This window comes from Balaenoptera borealis, assembly GCF_965194805.1.
Source record: "Balaenoptera borealis genome assembly, chromosome: 2".
NCBI lineage: Eukaryota > Metazoa > Chordata > Mammalia > Artiodactyla > Balaenopteridae > Balaenoptera > Balaenoptera borealis.
Genome location: NC_138867.1, coordinates 180164204 through 180182690, shown reverse-complemented (window position 1 = coordinate 180182690; position 18487 = coordinate 180164204). Strand labels below are relative to the sequence as shown.

The 18487-nt window shown below is 43.6% G+C and overlaps 1 protein-coding gene across 3 annotated transcripts in view; it reads left to right on the top strand.

The window, feature by feature from the left end:
• Window positions 1–18487, top strand: part of VAV1 (vav guanine nucleotide exchange factor 1) — a 58127-nt gene that overhangs the window by 16997 nt on the left and 22643 nt on the right. For all 3 annotated transcript variants that reach the window (XM_082379836.1, XM_082379834.1, XM_082379835.1), the window contains 5 exons: window positions 16523–16639; window positions 17144–17202; window positions 17322–17390; window positions 17664–17772; window positions 17864–17959. In XM_082379836.1, coding sequence (XP_082235962.1) covers window positions 16523–16639; window positions 17144–17202; window positions 17322–17390; window positions 17664–17772; window positions 17864–17959 — 450 coding nt within the window. The remainder of the gene's footprint in view (window positions 1–16522; window positions 16640–17143; window positions 17203–17321; window positions 17391–17663; window positions 17773–17863; window positions 17960–18487) is intronic.

The following is an 18487-nucleotide window of genomic DNA, read 5'->3' as shown; positions in this document are numbered from 1 at the left end:
GTGAACATATCTGTCACCTCAAAAGTTTCCTCCTGCCCTTTTGTAATCCCTCCTACCTAACCCCCACCTGCCATTCCCAAGCAATCCCAGATCTGCTTTTGGTCACTATAGATTAGTTTGTATCTGTTACCGAGTCCAAACTCGATTGCCGCATGACAGGCCAATAAATCAAGAGATGGGTTGTTTGGGCAAGGAATAGCGGCTTTATTCGGAAAGCCAGCAGACTGAGAAGATGGACTTGTGTCCCAAAGAACCATCTTCCCTGAGCTAGAATTTAGGCTTCTTTTATACTAAAAGGGGAGGGGGTGTGGTTGGTTGCTGCAAACTTCTTGGTGCCAGAATCCTTTGTTTTTGCAGCTGTCCACATAGGTTAGGTCACAATGTTCCTATAAACCTCCAACAAGATTAACATTATTCTCTGAACAACTTTTATCTCCATATGAATGGAAAAGTGTAATACCTTTAAAGGTCAGAGACTTGAGAATGGGCTATCTTGTATATTTCAGGCTACAGACTACATTCTTAACTTGTAGCAAAGGCAATTATACAAAGGCTAGAGTGAAAGAAACAGATCCAATATGGAGTCAGCTTTGTTCTTCCCTATTACACATCTTCTAGAGTTTTATATAAAGGGGAGCATACAATATGTACTCTTTGAGGCTGATTCTTTCCCTCAGCATAATTCTTTTGCAATTCACTGAACTGTTGCGTGTCTTAGTTCTTTATTCCTTATTATGGCTGAGTAGTATTCCATTGCATGGACTTACTAAGTTTGCTTATCTGTTCTCCCGTCCATGGGCGTTTGGGTCGCCTCCACTTTTTGGCAAATAAAACTTCTCTGAACATTTGTATAAACACTTGCTTTCATTTCTCTCGGGTAAACGCCTGGGAATGGAATAGGTCATATAGGAGGTGCATGCCTAGCTTGTTAAGAAACTGCCAAACCACTTTTACAAAGTGGTCACACCATTTGACATTTCCCCACTGGCTGTGCGCAAGGCTTTCCTGGACTGCTTCTTCTCTTTGCTTCGTCTCTGAGTTTTGGCTTTACCAGACTCATCTCCCCCTTAACCAGATCCCACAGGGCTCTGTGCTTTTTCACATGCGTTCTTACCACAGTGGTGATCAACCAGTGATTCATGTGCCTCTCTGCTCGGCGTCTGCCTTGCCACTAGACTGTAAGCTCTGTGGGGACAGGGTTCTGTCTGGCTGCTGCCAGGTCCCAGGGCTTGGTATTCAGTAGGCACTCGATTCATGCTTGCTGAATGAATGTATGACCCTGACTGGTGGGCCGGGGGCTAGAGTGGAGATTCAGTGAGTATTTTATTCCCATGGTGATGATGAGGAAACAGAGGCACCAGGAGGTACAGTGACCCATCCAAGGTCCCTCAGCTTGCAGTGGCTGGGCTCGGAGTCAAACTCTGCCCGTCTGACCCCCTGTAGTGGCAGTGAGATGTTGAGTGTGTGCTGGGGTGGGAGGGGAGGGGAGAGGAGAGAGACGGCGGGAGCAGGGTGGGTCTTGAAGGCCAGGAAGAGGCGTTTATACTCTGCACCTCTGCTTGCAGGCTTCGAAAAGGGTGCACAGCACACCCACCCTCTCTGGTCTGCAGAATGAAGTCTTGCAACCTCGAGATTAAGGGGCTGCAAGGGCTGAACACAGAGGGCCCCCCTTTCTCGACTCCCCCGAGCAAACCTTGGTAACAGGCATTTCCTGTTTCCGGTAGGCTCCCTGGGGCTGGGGTGGGTGTGGGGAAGCTGGCCCCCGCACTTGTGGGCTCAGCTCTGGGTTCCCTCTCCTGCTGCATGCCCCCCATCTCCTGTCCCCCCCATCTCCACCAGCCAAAGGGGCCTCTGTCCCTGCACACTGGTTCCCTGAAAGAAGGTGGTGAACTGGCCAAACTTTCCAGCTCTTTCTTTATCTGGGGCAGGGGCTGTGATGTTGGGGGAACTGCAGGCAAAGGGGAAGTGTCTGGGTGCTGATTTGCATATGGGCAAGATGCCAGCCCGACTCTGAGGTTCTGGTGGAAAGAGGAGGGGAACTGAGGGGGTTGCCCCCCTCTCCCAACAGGGAGGAAATAGTCTCCCGTGCCCCTCCTACATTTGTTCAAAGGGTCTCCTGTCCTTTGCCACCTTCACCCACACTTCAGGCTACCAGGAAAGTCCTTCTAGTGGTCTAACCTCTGTCATTCCTGCTGTCGGAGGGAGCCCCTTGCTTTAGCTGGCCCTACTCCAGCCAGGGGGCTGATGAGTCATACCCCCTTTCCCCCTTTGAGGTGTCACATGACTAGGGGGAAGCAGTCTTAAGTCTCAGCTGATCTTCCTGAGGTCAGCAGGGAACTTCCTCCCTAGGCCAGACAGGGCCATCTGTTCTGTTGTCCCTGGTGAACCACCGGTCCTGTCTGGAGTCAGCCCATGACCTTGCAAAGCCTGCTGGGCTGGAGAGTGGTACCTATGGTTCCTGTCATGTGCTGAACCCCCCCAAATGCCACCTGCGACGTGGCGCCATGAGGCAGCCTGGTGTGGTTTGAAGACGTCGGGTGAGGAGCATGACCTCTGGACCCAGAGAGCTGGTATCTGGCTCCCCATTTCTACCTGTGTGTCCTCGGGAAGGGGATATCTCCTCTCTGAGCCTCAGTTGTCCCATCTGTCAAATGGGGTTTCATTCCTTCACCAACTTTTTTTGAGCACCTACTGTGTGCCAGGCATTGTACTAGGTGTTGAGGCTACAGCAGTGAACCAGATACACAGAGAATCCTGCCCTCGTGGAGCTGATGTCCTAGTGTGTGTGGGAGGGTTGGGGTGGGGGGATATAGACAGACAATAACAAAAGAAATAAGTGAAATACACGTGTGTTACAATTTTATTTTATTTTATTTTTTTGGCTGCGCCACATGGCTTGCAAGATCTTAGTTCCCAGACCAGGGATTGAACCTGGGCCCACAGCAGTGAAAGCGCTGAGTCCTAACCACTGGACCACCAGGGAATTCCCTACAATTTTAAATAGAGTGGTTGGGAAGTTCTCCCTGAGAAGTGACATTTCATCAAAAGCCCAAAAGAGACAAGGAAGGGAGGCACCAGGTTAATGCGGGGATGGACATTCTAAGAAGAAGAGAATAGTCCGTGCAAAGGTCCTGGGGCTGAATCGTGTCTGACATGTTCTAGGAATAGTGACGATGGGGAGGAGGTGAGGGCAGGAAGGTGACAGGGAAAGGCTGTGCAGGTCTTGTGAGCTGCAGAGTGGACTTGGGTTTGTATCTGGGTGGATTGTCTTGGGAGGGTTCTGACAATATTACTCTGGCTGCTGGGTTGAAAATAAATTATAGGGACCCAGGAGCAGAAGAAAGGAGTCCTGGACTTCTCTGGTGGTCCAGTAGTTAAGACTCCGCTTCCACTGCATGGGGCGCGGGTTCGATCCCTGGTTAGGGAACTAAGATCCCACATGCTGCGTGGCCAAAAACAATTTTAAAAAAAGAAGAAGAAGCAAGGAGTCCACTGGGGAGGCCATCACAGTTATCCAAGTGAGTGATGATGGTGGCTTGGACCAGTAGAGGTGGACAGAAGTGGGTGGGATTCTGGGTATATTTTGAATATATACCGATAGGATTTTGGAATGGATTGAAAGTGGAGTGAGAGAGAAACAGAGAAGTATACCAACGGAACCAATACGATTTTGCTAATGGATTGGAAGTGGAGTAAGAGAGAAATAGTCAAGGCCACTCCAATGTTTTGGGTTTGGATAACTGGAAGGGCAGATGTTATTAGAGCCTGCAACTAATAACATTATTAGTTATTAGATCTCAGTAACAACTGTTATCAGATCTCAGTAGCAACTTTGTTGGGAGAATTAAACAAAACTGTGCGTGTCGGGGACTTCCCTGGCGGTCCAGTGGTTAAGAATCCACTACTACTGCAGGGGACGCGGGTTCAATCCCTGGTCGGGGAACTAAGATCCTGCATGCCGCGCGGCCAACAAACAAACAAACAAACAAAAAAAACTGTGCATGTCAGACTCTTAGTGTAAGATTTGGAAAAGGCTAAGTTCTCAATAAATGGTGCCTCCTACGAAGGGCTGGAGCCTCCGGAGGGCAGGGGTTGGCCCCTGCAGGCAGTTTTAATTCACCTAGCTACTCTTCAGAGACAACTTTGGGAAATGAGGCTGTAGAGAGTCAGGGAGAGGGCGGGGCAGAAGGGCAAGGGCGGGGCAGAAGGGCAAGGGGCATGGAACAGAACCACGCCATATATTGTTTGCGGACACATGCCTGCGTAGTAAAAGAACGCGGACACCGATGGAAAAAACGCACACCCATTACTGCATAGGAGTTACCAGTGCGGAGGGAAAGAAGGGCATGCGATTAGAGACTATTGCACGTGGGTTTGAAATGTAACGATAATGTTTAATTCAAAAGAAAATATGTTTACTCAAAGGAGTTGAAAACTTATGTCCCATACACAACACGGATGTTTATAGCAGCTTTATTCATAATTGCCAAAACTTGGGAGCCAACAAGATGCCCTTCAGTAGGTGAATGGATAGACTTTGGTACATTCAGACAATGGAATGTTATTTGGCGCTAAAAGAAATGAACTGTCAAGCCATGAAAAGACATGGAGGGCCCTTAAATGTATATTACTAAGTGGAAGAAGCCAATCTGCAAGGCTATGTACGATGTATGATTCCAACTTTATGACATTCTGGAAAAGGCAAAACTATGGAGACAGTAAAAAGATCAGGGGTTGCCAGGGGTTAAAGTGAGGGAAGGATGAATGCATGGAGTACAGAGGGGTTTTAGGGCAGTGAAAATATTCTGTATGATACTATAATGGTGGACACATGTCATTATTCATTTGTCCAAATCCATAGCATGTACAACACCAAGAGTGAACCCTAATGTCGACTACGGATTCTGGGTGATGATGTGTCAATGTAGGTTCATCGACGGTAACAAATGTACCCTCTCTGGTGGGGGATGTGGGTAATGGGGGAGGGTACACATGCATTGGGGTAGAGGGGTGTATGAGAAGTCTCTCTACCTTCCATTCAGATTTTCTGTGAGGCTAAAACTGCTCTCAAAAAATAAAGTCTATTATCACAAAAATAAAGGAAAAGAGAGAAAGGAAGGGAGAGCCCACTAGAGTCCCCCGACTGGACCGATGGAGGTGCCACGGACCCCAAAGGGAGCTGACCAGGTGTTTTCCTGCCTCCTTGGCAGCCTCCAAAAGCCTGCTGGTCTCTGCTCCACCTTGCCACTCATCCTCCAGTAGGTTAACCTGAGCTCTTTCATTTGGCAACAGTGTTTCAAGAAAGAGAGAGCAGAGGTTGCCACGCGGTCTGGTTGCCTAAGCTCAAAACTCACACAATGTGACTTCCGCTACTTTCTACTGGCCAAAGCCAGTCACGAGACCAGCCCAGACACAGAATATTGGAAAATAGACTCCACTTCTAGATGGTAGGAGCTGAAATCTATATGTAAAAGATCACAAGGGGCATTCAGGCAGAGGGAACAAGGCATAGAGGCAAGAAAACATAAAATGTGTTGCATTTAGGGCGGGGGAACCATCTTTACCAAGTTGGAGCCGAGGTAGGGGAGGTAGCGTGAGAAAAGAGATAGTTCTTGCAGAATTCCGCAGGGACCAAATCTTGCAGGCCACGGTGAGGTTGAACTTTATTTTGAGGTCGATGGGTGCCCATGGCAAGGTTTCATGGTCAGATTTGCTGTGTGGAGGTGGGCTGGGAGGGGTGAAACATGAATTAGGGAGACCACTGAGAAGGCTAGTACAGTCACAAAGGTGAGAGATGGTGGTGTCTGCTCTAGGATTTGACAATGGAAATGGTGAGAAGGGCTTGGATTGAGAGGTAGCTTGGATGGTGAATCCGAAGTACCTCTTGATTGACTGGAAGGGGAGGATAAAATGAATTAAAAATTTTTTAAATTTTATATTGGAGTACAGTTGATTTACAATGTTGTGCTAGTTTCAGGTTACAGCAAAGTGATTCAGATTCTTTTCCCATATAGGTTATTACAAAATATTGAGTAGAGTTCCCTGTACTATACTGTAGGATCTTGTTGATTATCTGTTTTATATATAGTAGTGTGTATCTGTTAATCTGAAACTCCTAATTTATCCCTCTCCCCACCTTTCCCCTTTGGTAGCCATAAATTTGTTTTCTAAGCCTGTGAGTCTGTTTCTGGTTTGGAAATAAGTTCATTTGTATCCTTAGATTCCACATATAAGTGATATCATATGGTATTTGTCTTCTCTGTCTGATTTACTTCACTTTGTATGATAATCTCTAGGTCCATCCATATTGCTGCAAATGGCATTATTTCATTCTTTTTTACGGTGGAGTAATATTCCGTTGTATATATGTACCACATCTTCTTTATCCATTCATCTGTTGATGGACATTTAAGTTGCTTCCATGTCTTGGCTGTTGTAAATAGTGCTGCTGTGAGCATTGGGTGCATGTATCTTTTCGAATGGATTAAATGAACTGATACTTGCAAAACACTTAGATGCATTCCTGGTTTGGAGAAAATAATCCATAAACATAATCTAACTTGATTATGATGCTTGGGGAGTGTTAAGAATCATCCTGGGTTCCTCAGTTGAGTCTCTGTGTGGATGGAGAGCCTGGAGTAGGAGTGGGTTTAAAGTAACCACGATGTCCACCTTGAACCTATTCCGTTTGAAGTGCCCACTGATGGATGAAGGAACCTGTTTCCGCAGCTGTAAATGAAGAAGTTGATGGTAATGAAAGGGCGGAGCGTTGTTCTGAAAACCCGACCCTGGGTGGGAAAAGAAGTCCAGACTCTCCTCTACTTATCCCCATGTTGTTTATTTATTCAATAAACACTAATTGGGCATTACTACATGCCACCACATCCAGGCTCCAGAGATGCCCTAACTCTGGGCCCTGCTTTCTTCTGGTAGGGGGGACAGAGCAGGTCACAGACCTTGTGGTCAGGCCTGGGGTGGGGAGAAACATTATACTAAGGGATCCTGGGGTAGGGGAATGAGGTTGAGGACTCCACTTGGGCGAAGAAATGGGGGAAGAGATATTGGAGATGGGCCTTGAAGGATGAGTAGGAGTTCACCAGGCAGATATGAGAGGAGCCTTTAGCCCAGATTCCAGCCGTTTGTTTATTTCCATGTGTGTAATTAGTGAAACAATTACAAGAAGAACTGGAGTGGGCAGTCATGGGGCCTCTGAGGATCCAACAGACCACAGCTGACTCTGGCTCTTAAGGCTACTGTATTAGGATAACACTAGCTGCTGTAACAAATAAGCCTTTTCAGTGACTTAATGTAATAGATATGTATTTCTTGTTCACATAGTAGTCCAATGTTCCTCCTGGTACCAGGTGGGAGGTTTTTCTCTCATGGGGTGATTCAGAGACTATTTTCATTTGTGACTTTGCTATCCCTTAGAGTCTCAGCATCATTTCTCTCTGCCTGCAGACAATAGGGAAAAATAGAGTATGAAGAAGGCAATCCCACTTCTTAAATTTAATACATTGCCCTGACAAGGATGCACATGGTGAATACTCACATTCCATTAGCTAGAACGAGTCATATGGCCACACCCATTTGCAAGGGGGGACGGGAAATGTAGTCCTTGGCTGTGCGGACAACTTTACAGCCACAATTCCATATCGTGGAAGAAGAAGCATGAATTCTGGTGGATTGCCAGTGACCTCTGCCACAGGTAGGCAGCAGGAATAGAACTAAGGCCTGGGAGGTGCTACAAATACCCAGTTTGCCTTGTGACCTTGAATAAGTCCTTCTTCTTCCTCTCTGGGCTTTTTCCTCTCTCTGGGTGACGAACATTGGAGACTAGATGATATCTGAGGTCTTTTCCAGTTCTGAAAATTGATGGGTCAGTGAATGCTCTTGGACTTTCTAGCTGGAGCTAAGATGATGATGGTGATTACAATGATAGTGATGATGACGGTGGTGATGATGATGGTGACGATGATGATTGTGATAGTGATGGTGGTGGTGATGGTGATTATGATGGTAATATTGATGATGATGGTGGTGGTGGTGATAATATGGTGATTATAATGATGATATTGATGATGAGGAGGAGGAAGATGTTGAGTATACTGATGATGGTGGTGGTAGTGGTGATTATGATGGTGACATTGATGATGATGATGGTGATGGTAATGATGGTGAAGATGATGATGGTAATGATGATGGTGGTGGTAGTGGTGATTATGATGGTGATATTGATGATGATGAAGATGATGGTGATGATGGTGGTGATAATAATAGTGATGATGTGAAAATCATGATGGTGATAATGGTGATAACGATGGGTATGATTATGGTGATAATGATCATTTCCAGATATGGAGGGCTCACACCATGCCAAGCCCTTTACATGCATTATTCTATCATGTTACAACAACATGACACAGTAGGCATTATGATGGTCCATTTTTTAGGAACCTTCATAACAAGTTCAGAGAGGGGAGGTGATTTGCCCAAAGACACACAGCAAGTAGGATCTTCTCGTATCCTTTTTTTTGTTGTTGGCTGCACTGCTGGGGCTTGTGGTATCTTAGCTCCCCGACCAGGGATTGAACCCAGGCCCTCGGCAGTGAGAGCGTGGAGTCCTAACCACTGGACCACCACGGAATTCCCTTCTTGTGTGCTTTGGGAATTTATTCTCCATCCTGTTCCCTACTTTACCATCCCAGGATATTCCTACTGGCTCCAGGGATTGAAGGTAGTAGGTCTGAGAGAAAGCCCTGGAGTTCAGTGATGGTCACATGAAAGATGTTCAATGAAAAACCATTCTGGGCTTTTAATAGAAATTGCATTGAATCTATAGCTCAATTTTAGAGAAGGCTGAAATTTTAAAAATACTGAGTCTTCCTAGATAAGAATTAGTATATATTTCACTCTATTTATTTAGATCTTCCTTCATATCTTTCCATAAAATTTTATAATTTATTCCACAAAGGATTTGTACTTCTTTTGTTAGATGTGTTAGATATTAATCAGCTTTTTTGTTCGATTGTTTGTTTTACATTTTTTAGGCGATGGGAAATGCTATCCATTTAAAGTTGAAGTCCAATTTTCATACACAAAAATACTCAGTTCTTCAATTTACCATCCAATCAGTTCTAGCAAACGTGTGCCCTTGTGCAACCCATACCCTTATCAAGATACAGAACTTTTCTATCACTTGTGGACTTTCTGAGTCAATCTCTACCACCCTCCCCACCCCAGAAGCAACCACTGATTTGATTTCTATCACCATAGGTTAGTTTTGCTTATTCTAAAATTTTGCAAATGTAATCTTGAAAAAAAGACACATTTTCCGATTGATTGTTGCTGATGTACCGACATGCAATAAACCTTGTGTGTTGATTTTGTGTTCAGTAACATTGCTATTTTATTAATTCCAGTTATTTATGTGTATATTCTTTTGGGCTTATATCTATGTTGGCGATCATAGTGTCTGCAAAAATGAGCATTGTACTGATATTTCTTTCTTTTCTGTCTTTCCTTTTATTTCTTTGTCTTGTCTTACAACGCAGGCTAAGATCTTTAGTATAGTTAATAGGAATGGTCAGCGGGCACCCTTGCCTTTGTTCTTATTTCAAAAAAAATCTTTACAGCATTTCGCTCTTAAGTATAATGTTTTGCTTTTGACTTAAGACAAAGGTTGAAGGTTTTTTCAAGATGCTCTTTATCAGGTTACAGAAGCTCCTTTCCATTCCTACTTTGGCAAAAGTTCTTCTTCCTCTCTTTCTTTGAACATAAATGGATGTTGAATTGCTACTGTGTCTTTTATGCATCTGTCATAGTTGCTAATCTCTTTTTGACAGAACAGGCCTTGGGCAAGCAACAGGATCCAGCTAATAAATATGATGTATAACATTGTTTACATCATTTTTATTTTACACTGGCTTCTGCTTATAACACTTAATCCTGGTTTCCTTTGAGAGTAGGATGTTCTCTCCTTAAATACATTAATTTATGTTAAAGTTAATTTAAAGTCCATGTTCCACATAGAATGGCTTAGGTAGGCTGTGGATGTGGCAATAATTGAGAAGAAGATAAAATCTGAAGATGAAAGTGTGAGATACACAGATACAAAGAACAGTGTGTATTGAATTGATTCATAAATGCAGCTGCCTGAGTTTGCACCCCAGCTGCCTGTCCCTACCTCAGTTTCCATATCTGTAAAACAAGGATAATGATCATAATTATTTTGCAGGATTGTTGCAAGGATTCCATGATACCTCTCATATAAATATGATATATATATTTTTTTAATTTAAAAATAAATTCCCTTTATTCATCATTTTAATCATTTCTGACCTGACTTAAATGTGGCCACATGCATGCCAGCAAAAGCATCCACAAATATTGAGGCAGAATAGCCTCTAAAAATTTGTAATTTTTAGATACAAAGGAATTAATGACACTGAGTAAAATTATAACCAGGTTCTTACACCTACATTTTAGAGCCCATAGATAACATGTGACTCATTTCTACCTTTTTCAAATGCAGAGAAAAATTTAGAGTCATTCAGAAAGAATCAAAGGTTTATATTGGGGATTCGATTAATATAACTCACTACATTAATAGAATCAAGAACAAAATACACATGATCGTCCTGTACAGATCTTTAAAATCACTTAATGAAAGTCAACATCCATTCCTGATTCAATAAAATGAGCAAATACAAAAACTTTTCAAGAAGCTAGGAATACAAAGAAACATTTAAATTGATAAAAACATTTCTATAAGTTAGGAGTTGGGATTAACATATACACCCTGCTGTATATAAAATAGATAACTGGGACTTCCTTGGTGGCTCAGTGGTTAAGAATCCGCCTGCCAATGCAGGGGACACGGGTTCGAACCCTGGTCTGGGAAGATACCACATGCCATGGAGCAACTAAGCCTGTACGCCACAACTACTGAGCCTGTGCTCTAGAGCCCGTGAGCCACAACTGCTGAGCCCACGAACTACAACTACTGAAGCTCACGTGCCTAAGCCCATGTTCCGTAACAAGAGGAGCCACCGCAATGAGAAGCCTGTGCACCACAACGAAGAGTAGCTCCCCCTCACCACAACTAGAGAAAAGCCCGCGTGCAGCAACGAAGACCCAACGTAGCCAAAAATAAATAAATAAAAAATAAATAGATAACCAACAAGGACTTGCTGTATAGCACAGGAAACGATATTCAATATCTTGTAATAACCTGTAACGGAAAAGAATCTGAAAAAAAAAAAAAGAATATCCGAATCACACACACCATAGAAGTCCTGTTTAATTTTTAAATTAATTTTGATGAGCTGATCTCTCTATATAGAAAGAGTAAAACTCATAGAAGCAGAGAGTAGAAAGACAGGTACCAGGGGTTGGGGTGGGGGTAGGGAAATGAGTGGGCAGACGTTGGTTAAAGGGTATAAAGTTGAAGTTACATAGGATGAGTCAGTCTAGAGGTCTAGGGTACAGGCGTGATGACTGTACTTAGTAACACTGTATTGAACACCGTAAATATGCTAAGAGAGTAGATTTCAACAGCATTCATCACACACAAAAACATGGTGACTATGGGAAGAGTTGATATGTTTATTAGCTTGACCATAGTAATACTTTCACTATGAATAAACATATCAAATCGTCCTGTTGCACACCTTAAATATATACAATTTTTATTTAAAACTACATACATTTAAAACAATATACAGACAGTGCTGGGAATGGAGCCCATGGCGGGAGCTCATGCTGGTGTCCACTGCATTGAAGCTATAGTCAAGAAAACTGGCTCCAGATTCACACCATCCTGGAGTTAAATTTCAGCTCTTCTATGGACTTACTCATTTTGCTTTATTTGTTTGTTTATCTATCTATCTATCTATTTGGATTTTTAAAAATTGAAGTATAGTTGATTTACGATGTTGTGTTAGTTTCAAGTGTACAACAAAATGATACATTTATATATAGTGTATATATATATATATATATATTCTTTTTCAGGTTCTTTTCCATTATAGGTTATTACAAGAGTATTGAATATAGATGCCTGTGCTATACAGTAGGTCCTTATTGTTTATCTATTTTATATTCAGTAGTATGTATCTGTAAATCCCAAACTCCTAATTTATCCCTCCCCTCACCTTTCCCCTTTGGTAAGCACAAGTATATTTTCTATGCTACAGACTTACTCTTTTTTTTTTTAACTTTTTATTTTGTATTGGAGTATAGTTGATTAATAATGTTGTGTTAGTTTCAGGTGTACAGCATAGTGATTTAGTTATACATATACATGTATCTATTTTTCTTTCAAATTCTTTTCCCATCTAGGTTGTTACATAATGTTGAGCAGAGTTCCCTGTGCATACATTTTTTTTTTTTTCTTTTTTTGGCCATGCTGCGTGGCATGCGGGATCTTAGTTCCCTGACCAGGGATCAAACCCGCGCCCCCTGCAGTGGAAGAGTGGAGCCTTAACCACTGGACCGCCAGGGAAGTCCCAGCCACGGACTTACTCTTGCTGTTAATAATCTTGGGCAACTTTCCTTCCCTCTCTGAGCCTGCTTGCTCATAGGTAAAATGGGCATTAAAAACTCACGGGGTTATCAAGAGAAGGGAATAAGTCTGAGTGCCCAACCACGTGAAGTAGGCATCCCCAAAATGCTAATTTTGTTACTGTAGAATCACAGAATAGGGGTTAGCAAGTACCTGGGATTTGCCTAGAGTGCGTGTTAAAAATGCAGATTTCCAGGCCCTCACTGTCATCCATCCATCCAACAAATATCTATCAAGGGTCTATTCTAGATGCTGAATGTCCACCAAGAAACAAAACAATGGCCCTGCTCTCCTGAAACTGACATTTGATTTGGGGGAGATGAACAACAAAAGAAAGAAATGAAGCACAGTTGGAGGGGATGGAAAATGCCAGAGGAGGGGGGTTGCAATTTAAAATAAGGTGGTCAGAGGAGGCCTCATGGAGAAAGTGACCTTTGAGGAATGGCTTGAAGAAGGTAGCCAGGAACCTTGTGCACATCAGAGTATATGAGTTTGCCTGGGCTGTTGTAACAAAGTACCACACACCTGGGGGCTTAAACAACAGAAATGTGTTCTCTCACAGTTCTGGAGACTGGAAGTCCAGGTGTCAGCAGGTTTGGTTTCTTCTGAGGCCTCTCTCCTTGGCTTGCAGACAACCACCTTCTCACTGTGTCCTCACATGATCTTCCCTCTGTGTGCATCTGTGTCCTAATCTCCTCTTCTTATAAGGACACCAGTCAGATTGGATTAGATCCCCAACTATATGATCCCTTTTATCTTAATTATCTCTTTAAAGGCCCTATGTCCAAATATAATCACATCCTGAGGTCCTGGGGGTTAGGATTTCAACACATGAGTTTTGGAGGGGACACCATTCAGTGTCCAAGCAGTGCATTCCAAGTAGAGGGAACAGCCAATGCAAGGGTCCTGGGGCAGGTGTGTTGCAGGAACAGTGAGGAACCCCTTATGGCTGGAGCAGAGTAAGTGAGGGGGAGAGAGGGAGGAGGGGAGGGCAGGGAGGGGACGGGGCAGGTCATGCAGGACCTTGTGGACCATGGAGAGGACTTCAGCTTTTACCTGAAGCAGGGTGGAGCCCTGGAGGGCTGTGGGCAGAGGAGGGGTGGGACCTGACTCGGGTGTCCAGCGGAGTTTGACTGAATAGTATGAGGGGATGAACCTGGAAGATGCACTTTTTAAAAACTGAGATATAATTCATATACTTTAAAATTCTCCATTTTAAAGTGTACAGTCCAGTGGTTTTTAATATATTCACAAAGTTGTGCAACCTTCACCACTGTCTAATTCTAGAACATTTTCATCACCCCTAAAAGAAATCCCATATCCAGGGAGTTCCCTGGCAGTCCAGTGGTTAGGACTCAGCGCTTTCACTGCCGTGGCCGAGGTTCAGTCCCTGGTCAGGGAACTAAGATGCTGCAAGCCTCGTGGCATGGCCAAAAAAAAAAAAAGAAAAAGAAAGAAATCCTGTATCCATTAAGCATTCTGCCCACTCCCCAGCTCCTGGCAACCACTAACTTACTTTCTGTCTCTAAGGATTTGCCTATTCAGGACATTTCATATAAATGGGATCATACACTATGTGGCCTTTTGTGACTGGCTTCTTTAACTGAGCATGATGTCTTCAAGATTCATTCACATAGTGGCATGAAACAGTACTTTGTTCCTTTCTATGGCTGAGTAATATTCCATTGTTTGGATTTGCCTGGTCTGGACATTTCATATGCAAGCAGTCACACAATATGTGGCTTTGGAAGGTGCATTTTAGCCAGCTGTCCTGATGAATATGCTTCAGGAATCTTGGTCCACGCAGAGTTCCTTGAGAGTGCCAGGGGCCATGGGAGAGGCCAGCTCCGCGTGCTGGGGGAGGCTGTGGTGGGGAGGTGGGTTAGAATCCTTTAGAATCTGAGAGACTTTAGAGACAGTTGATCCCATTGGGACATTTGATGAACTGATGATGGGCAAATGCAAGGACATGAGGGCTTGTTTACATCAGAACCCACCCCCCCAAAGCCAGAATGACATCTTGTATGTTTAACTGAGATATCACCTAGAATCTTTTGGTTGCAAATCACAACCCAAACTGGTTTAAACAAAAAAAGAATGTGTTGGCTCATGAAATTGAAAAGATCAAGGATATTTCTTTTTTTTTGATTTTTAAAAAAATGGAAGTATGGTTAATTTACAATGTTGTGTTAGTTTCAAGTGTACAGCAAGGTGATTCAGTTATACATATACATACATACATACATATATATGTATGTATGTATGTATACTAAAACATTGTAAATCAACTATACTCCAGTAAAAATTAATTAAATGGTTAATGGTTAAACTTTTTTATTGTGGTAAACTATACATAATTTTTATCATTATATATATAAGTAAAATGATATAAATATATTTTATAATTATAAATAAAATTTTATATAAAGATATATGACTGATATATGTTAATAAAATGATAATATTTGTCATTTTAACCATTTGTAAGTGTACAATTCAGTATATATATGTATATATATATATATATATATATATATATATATATACTTTTTCAGATTCTTTCCCATTATAGGCTATTACAAGATATTGAATATAGTTCCCTGTGCTATACGGTAGGTCCTTGTCAGGGATATTTCATGTAAATGGAACCACACAATATGTGACCTTTTGTGTCTGACTTCTTTCACGGAGCATCAAGTTTTTGAGGACCATCCCCTTTGCAGCGTATATCAGTGCTTCACCCCTTTTTGTGGCTGAATTGTATTCTACTGTTTGGCTGCACCTCATTTTGTGTATCCAGTATCCATTGATGGACATAGATAAATGCATAGAGACAGAAAGCAGATGAGTGGTTTCCAGGCAGAAGGGAGGAGAGCGAGGAATGCAAAGTGACTGCATCACTTAATGCACGGTTTCCTTTTGGGTGATAAATTGTCTTGAAACTAGACAGGGTGATGATTGCATGATATTGTGAATGTATTACATGCCACTGAGGTGTACATTTTAAAATGGTTAATGGTTATAAAATAGATAACCGATAAGAACCTACTGTATAGCACAGGGAACTCTACTCAGTACTCTGTAATGACCTACATGGGAAAAGAATCTAGAAAAGAGTGGATATATGTATATGTATAACTGATTCATTTTGCTGTATAGCAAACACTAACACAACATTGTAAATCAAGTATACTCCAATAAAAATTAATTAAAAAGATAAATAAAATGGTTAATGGTTAAATTTTCTTATTGTGGTAAACTATACATAATATTTATCATTATATATATATAATGATATAAATATATTTTATAATTATAAATAAAATTTTATATAAAATACATGACTAATATATATATAAATAAAATGATAATATTTGTCATTTTAACCATTTGTAAGTGTACAATTCAGTGGCGTTTAATACATTCACAATGTTGTGTAACTGTTACCACTATATCCAAAACTTTTTCATCTTCCCCAACAGAAATTCTGTCCCCATTAAACACTAACTCCCTATTCGTCTCCCTCAGCCCCTGTTACCCACCACCATACTTTCTGTCTCTATGGATGTGCCTATTCTAGGGACCTCATGTAGGTGGTATCATACAATATTCATCCTTCTGTGTCTGGCTTATTTCACTTAGCATAGTTGTCAAGGTTTATCTGTGTTGTAGTATAAATCAAAATTTCATTCCTTTTTAATGGCTGAGTAACATTCCAAAGGTATGTATACACCACATTTTGTTACCTGCTAATGGTTAACTTTATATCTTATGAATTTTACTTCAATAAAAAAAAAATTCAGGGGTAGACTGGCTTCAGGTACAGCTTGATCTTTACTTGTTGGGGGGCTGTGTCTTCTTTTTCCTCTTCTGTGCCAGTCCTCAAGCCAGATGGCCAAGGGTCAGCTTCTCCCCTGTCCCATTATGTTTTGTCCGTTCTCATTTATCTCTCCACAGTTCCTGTGCCTCAAGAATATCCGCACCTTCCTGTCTACCTGCTATGAGAAGTTCGGCCTCAAGCGGAGTGAGCTCTTTGAGGCCTTTGACCTCTTTGATGTGCAGGATTTCGGGAAGGTGAGCTGGGACTGAGCTGCCTGTGAGCTGGACACCGAGAGCCCAAAGATTGGATTTCAATTCATTTCCGTAAACGTCTACACTGGGCAAGCCAAGGGCTACTGGGGAAGGACTGATGGGCCAGACCAAGCTGTACACCAGGTGCAAAGAGTCTGGCTTAGGACATGTGGAACTGCGTTTGAGTCCTTGCTCCACCAATTGCTGTGTGACCTCAGATATGTGGCCATGCCTCTCTGAGCCTTAAGTCCCTTGTCTAACTTGGAAGTAAGATCACTCCATCCTCTCTGAGTGATTATGAGGATTGAATAGAACAAGGGGTTCAAGTGGTGGGTGCTCAGTTAAAGGAACGCTGACATGCTGACGTCGGGGAATGGGAAGGTGGGAAAATCCCAAATTAGGCTCCCAGGGGCATGGGGTCTAACCTCAAGGTCAGGTGCTTGGAGGCTGTGTTCTGGCATGTGGGTGGGCAAGGGGCTTGCTGAGCAGCCTCGGCCCTTGTCACAGGTCATCTACACTCTGTCCGCTCTGTCCTGGACGCCAATTGCCCAGAACAAGGGGATCATGTGAGTAACTATCTGAGCCGACAGCTCTGGACCCATTTGGCCCCAATCCTCCTCCTCCTGGAAGCTCCCTCCCCACCTGGCCCTCTGGTCTCTGGCTTACACCATCTTGGCTCCCCCAGGCCTTTCCCCACTGAGGAGGAGAGTGTGGGGGATGAGGACATCTACAGTGGCCTGTCGGACCAGATCGAGTGAGTGTCTGGGACCACGACCCTGCCCCGGGGGGTCTGAGGGAACAGGACCTTGCCCTGGGGGTTCTGAGGGGACCAAGACCCTGCCCTGGGGTATGAGGGGATCACCATCCTGCTCTGAGTGTCCGAGGGGACGTGGCTCTGCCCCAGGGGGTCTGAGGGGACGGGACCCTGCCCTGTAGGGTCTGAGGGGCCGAGGACTCTGCCCCAGGGGATCAGAAGGGTCCCTGGTCTGGGGGAGTCCCCTGGCCCTGCCTGACTCCACCTCCGCAGCGACACGGTGGAGGAGGATGAGGACCTGTACGACTGCGTGGAGAACGAGGAGGCCGAGGGCGACGAGGTGTACGAGGACCTCATGCGCACGGAGCCGGTGCCCATGCCGGTGTGTGGGAGAGCAGGGCCGGGTGGGGCAGGCGCACGGGTGGGGCGCGGCCCCGGACACCCCAACACCGGCCTCTCCTCTCCGCTCTCAGCCCAAGATGACAGAGTATGATAAGCGGTGCTGCTGTCTGCGGGAGATCCAGCAGACGGAAGAAAAGTACACGGACACGCTGGGCTCCATCCAGCAGGTGCGATGCTCAGGCCCCGCCCCTGCCACGCGCATGCGCGGAGCGGAGAGGCGTCATCCGTCCCGCGGGCCTGGGGCTCTTACCTGTCCGCGCTGCTTTGTATTTCTCTGTCTCTCCTCGTCTCTGGTCCTTCTGTATCTCTCCCTACTTCTTCCTCTGTTTATCTCTCTCTCTTTATCCCTGTCTCTATCTTTTCCTGTATCCTCATCTCTGTCCGTCTGTCTCTATTACTCTCACTTTCTAGTTCCTCTTTGTCCTTTGGCCATCTCTTTTTTTTAACCGTTTTATTGAGATTTAATCAATATACCATACATTTCACCCATTTAACATCTATAATTTAATGTTTTTTGGTATATTCACAAGGGTGTACAACCGTCACCACAGTTTATTTATTTTAACATTTTTATTGAAGTACAGTTGATTTACAATGTTGTGTACCACTGCTTAATTTTAGAACCTTTTTTTCTTTCTTTTTTTTTTTGGTGGGGAGCGGGCGGGGGCTGCACTGCGTGGCTTGTGGGACTTTAG